Genomic DNA, 4049 nt, shown 5'->3' on the forward strand with positions numbered 1-4049 from the left:
CCATGGGGGGTGTCTGGCCACTGGTTTGCATAGTGACTCATCCTGTTTTGCTGGGTCGTGGTACCCACGGCAGCCAGTGGGGGTTCCCCCAGAGCCAGCAGCATAGAAACCAGCCAGGTACCCCCACTACGTCACAGCACCAGGAGCCCAATGAATCCACATTGTACCAGGGGCGACACCCCAATTCACAACCCATGTGGCCACTGCCTGGAAAGGAAATTCCCTTTCTCCTGGGGGGCCCTTAGGAATCAGTCTGGAGGCTAAAATCCAGAGGGACAAGCCTGGAAATTTCTACTCTCCAGCTGGCGGGAAGCGCTGCAGGGCCGGGAGCTGAGAAAGCCAAGGGAGGAGAGAGGGAGTCCCGGAGACACAGCAGCTGGGCAGAGTCAATAAGGGCAGGGGGCCTGGGAGCCGCCTGTGGGTGAAAGGTGCCCAGAGAGAGCGATGCCAGCCAGGCCACAGGTGTCGCGGCAGCGTTCAGGCCTCCACATCCTGCCATCCGAGCTCAGATCTCCACGGGCACCTCCTGGTGCTGTGTTGGCCTCAGGCAAAGCCCAAGTGTTCTCGCTGCGCTGCTCCCCGCCCCCTCCCTGTGCCAGAGCGAGAGCGGGCGAATCGCACCCCCCAGAGCCGGGTCTCTGGTGTAGCTGGCGCGAGGGGAGGGGGGCAAGGACTGGTGCCCTGGGATTCGACGTTCAGCCTAGAGATCCAGTAGTCTCGATGCTTGTGTGAGCTGGAGTGCCCAGGGCAGCCCTCCTGCAAAATGCCCTTTCTCCCCGCCTGGAGAGGCTGCCGGCTTGGTGCGTTCTCTGTCTCCCAATCGGCGCCGGGGCTGGAGCAGGGAGAAGGGATTTAACCCCCCTGCTCACAGGTACAAACTGCCCTTCTGACCCCAATGAGGCAGCACATGACCAGGCCGGGCTCTCCCGCCCACCGCTGCCCCCACCCAGCCCTGCAGCGTGTGAACCTGAAGGTTTATTACCAAGGGGGGAAAGACCAAGCAGGGGGCCGTTCCATGGTGCGTCACGTGCCTCCAGTGACTCCAACATCCATCGGATTCCAGGCCGGGCACCAGGCCTGTGCTGTTCTCGTGCAGCTGGCCGGGTGCTGCTGCTCCTGACCCGCAGCCTAGTGTCTTCTTGGGCCGGTCACGGGCAGCCTGCTGGATTGGTTCTCGGTGCAAAGCCAGCCCGAGGCACAGAGCACTCGACTGACCCCTGCACCTGTCTCTGAGCTCAGTTTCCCCAGCTCTTTTCATTTCGAGTATCCACCTGTTCATGCCCCCTGCTGCAGCCTGTTGATACGCCCCCGGGGGCATTGGCCATTGGCCATAAATATAATGGAGCAAGGGTTTGGAAAAGGTCCCTGCAGCCCCGTTGCTCCCAGGGCCGTGACTCTGCAAGCGCAGGGCAAGAAACTCACGGAGGCGAGTGGAAATAAAACCTTCTATTTGGTAGGGTTTGATTCTGGCCCTACCCCCACCCATGCTGCAGCTATTCCATTTTCACCTAAGCAAGTCAATGGGCCTGTATCTTGGAACCCTTAACTGAATACTGCGCACAGCTGTGGTTGCCTCATCTCAGAAAAGATCTATTGGCATTAGAACAAGTAAAGAAAAGGGCAACACAAATGAGGAGGGATTTGGAACAGGTCCCATATGAGACGAGATTAAAAAGACTTGGACTTTTCAGCTTAGAAAAGAGGAGACTAAGGGGGTCTATAAAATCATGACTGGTGTGGAAAAAGTGATTAAGGAAAAGTTATTTACTAATTCCCAAAATATAAGAACTAGAGGTCACCAAATGAAATTAATAGTCAGCAGGATTAAAACAAAGAAAAGGAAGTTTTTCTTTATTCAGCACATGGTCAACCTCTGGAACTCCTTGCTAGAGGATGTGGTTGTGATGGCGCGTTGGGGTTTTCCCGTCTCCTGTACCCCCATAATGGCATGGACAGACTCCACCAGCCAGTAGAATAGAGGGAGTTTATTGCTTCTCCAGGATACAGCACAGCACAGATGTCATCTGGTTACAGGAACTGGGGCTAAGAGGCCTCAGTGCCCCCCCTTAAGATGGGGGGTGGCTGGGCCCTACAGTCTCAGCCCCCTCCCTAGCTCCTTCTCCCCTGCTTCCCAGACAGAAACTAAAACTCTTCCAGCCCTGCCCCCCAACCAGGGGTGGCATTCCACCTTCCTTTGTTTCTCTCCCTCGGGGGTAGCTGGTCAGACAGGTTGAGAGACCCTTGCCTAGTGATTCATCCACTGCCCTGCTGGGCCCTGCTGCAGACAGCAGCCAGTGGAGGTCACTCACAACCCACTGCCCAGCATAGCCACCAGCAAGGTACCCCCCACTACTTCACAGTGGTGAAGGCTAAAACTTTAATAGGGTTCAAAAAAGAGCTAGAAATATTCATGGAGGTTAGGACCATGGATGGCCATTTGCCAGAATGGGTAGGAATGGTGTCCCTCCTCTCTGTTTCTCTGGAAATGGGTGAGAGGGGAGGGATCAGTGAGGATTACCTCTTGTGTACTCTCCCTCTGGGGCACCTGGCACTGGCCACTGTTGGCAGACAGGATACTGGGCTAGATGGATATTTGGTTTGACCCAGTGTGGAAGTTCTTATGTTCTTAGTTCCCTGCAAGCTTTGCACAGGGCCTCCTGGACCTCCCTGTTTCTCAGGGCGTAGATGAGTGGATTGACCAGGGGCGTCAGGACGGTGTAGGAGACCGAGAGAACTTTCTTGAAGTCGCTCAGGAGGTCGGTGGTCGGGAACATGTAGGCAATCAGGAGAGCTCCATAGAAAACACTCACCACGATGAGGTGGGAAGAGCAGGTGGAAAAGGCCTTTTGCCTCCCTATCGTAGAGCGGATTCTGAGGATGGTCCTGAGGATGCAGATGTAGGACCCCAAGGTGAGCATGAAGGGGACTAGTAAGACGATTAAGGAGACTGTGAATGCCAACGTGTCCATCAGCAGAGGGTCATTGCAGGAGAGTTTTACAAGGGGAATAAAGTCACAAAAGAAATGGTCAATACCGTTATGGCCACAGAAGGTTAACTGGGACATTGGCAATGCTGTTATACTACAAGCAAGCAAGCCGCCTATCCACGACCACGCAGCAAGCTGGAGGCAAGACCTGCCACTCATCTGGGCTGCATAGTGCAACGGGTTGCATATGGCTAGATACCGGTCGTAGGACATCACGGATAGGAGGAGGCATTCTGTGGCCACCAGAGAACCAAAGAAATAATATTGTGTGAGGCACCCAGTGAAGGAAATTGTCCTCTTCCCAGTCAGGAGCCCGGCCAGCAGCCGGGGCAGGATGGTGGAGCTGTAGCAGATCTCCAAGCAGGACAAGTTGCCCAGGAAGAAGTAAATGGGGGTGTGGAGGTGTCGATCAGCCACAACCAACACCATGACGAGGATGTTCCCAGCCATGGTCACCAGGTAGATCACGAGGAAGAGCAGGAAGAGAGGAACCTGCAGGCCAGGAAGATCCCCGAATCCCAGGAGGATAAATTCTGTGACAGATGTTTGGTTTCCTTGTTCATGGCTTGCCATGGGGTGTGTCTGTGGGACAGAAACAGGGTCGCTGTGAGCAATAATTAACATTCATTGCAATATAGCAGCCTGTGGCACTGGGCTCAGGCAGGGGGTACAGACATCCAGAGAGATGTGACAGAGGCTGGTTCAGACAGTCACTCCTGTCACTGCCTGCTGGCTAAAAGTCGAACTAGGGATGGGTCATTCCACTGGGGAGATTGGCTAGGAGGGAATATTTGACAGGGAGCTCCAGCCAAGAAACAAACCAAGCAAGTGGACCTGGGACTTGTAAGGGCCGGGTGAGGAGCTTCCCTTTGGCCTGGCCCCCGGTTCTTCTCCTTTAGATAGAAATCAGCAGGGCACATTCAGGGGAGCCTGGACCGCCTTTCCTTGACCAGAACAACAATGTCTTCAGTGCCAGGCCTCGTCCAGTCCTTGTCCAAAGTATGGGTCTCTAACAAAGCAAAGCCTAGGTCTGACTCAAGTCTGGTGGATGCACAGACACAT

General features: G+C 54.9%; 1 protein-coding gene across 1 annotated transcript; it reads right to left on the minus strand.

The window, feature by feature from the left end:
• Window positions 1-2618: 2618 nt before the first annotated feature.
• Window positions 2619-3560, minus strand: LOC142821232 (olfactory receptor 5M5-like). The gene has a single exon (XM_075912079.2). It carries the CDS (start codon window positions 3558-3560, stop codon window positions 2619-2621), a length of 942 nt encoding a protein of 313 aa, XP_075768194.2.
• Window positions 3561-4049: the final 489 nt, after the last annotated feature.

The sequence above is a fragment of the Pelodiscus sinensis genome, chromosome 30 (assembly GCF_052426305.1).
Source record: "Pelodiscus sinensis isolate ZL-2025 chromosome 30, ASM5242630v1, whole genome shotgun sequence".
Classification (NCBI taxonomy): domain Eukaryota; kingdom Metazoa; phylum Chordata; order Testudines; family Trionychidae; genus Pelodiscus; species Pelodiscus sinensis.

What these genes read in the sequence shown, in the direction of transcription:
- LOC142821232 (XM_075912079.2), bottom strand. Translation starts at nt 3,560, where the DNA reads ATGGCAAGCCATGAACAAGGAAACCAAACATCTGTCACAGAATTTATC.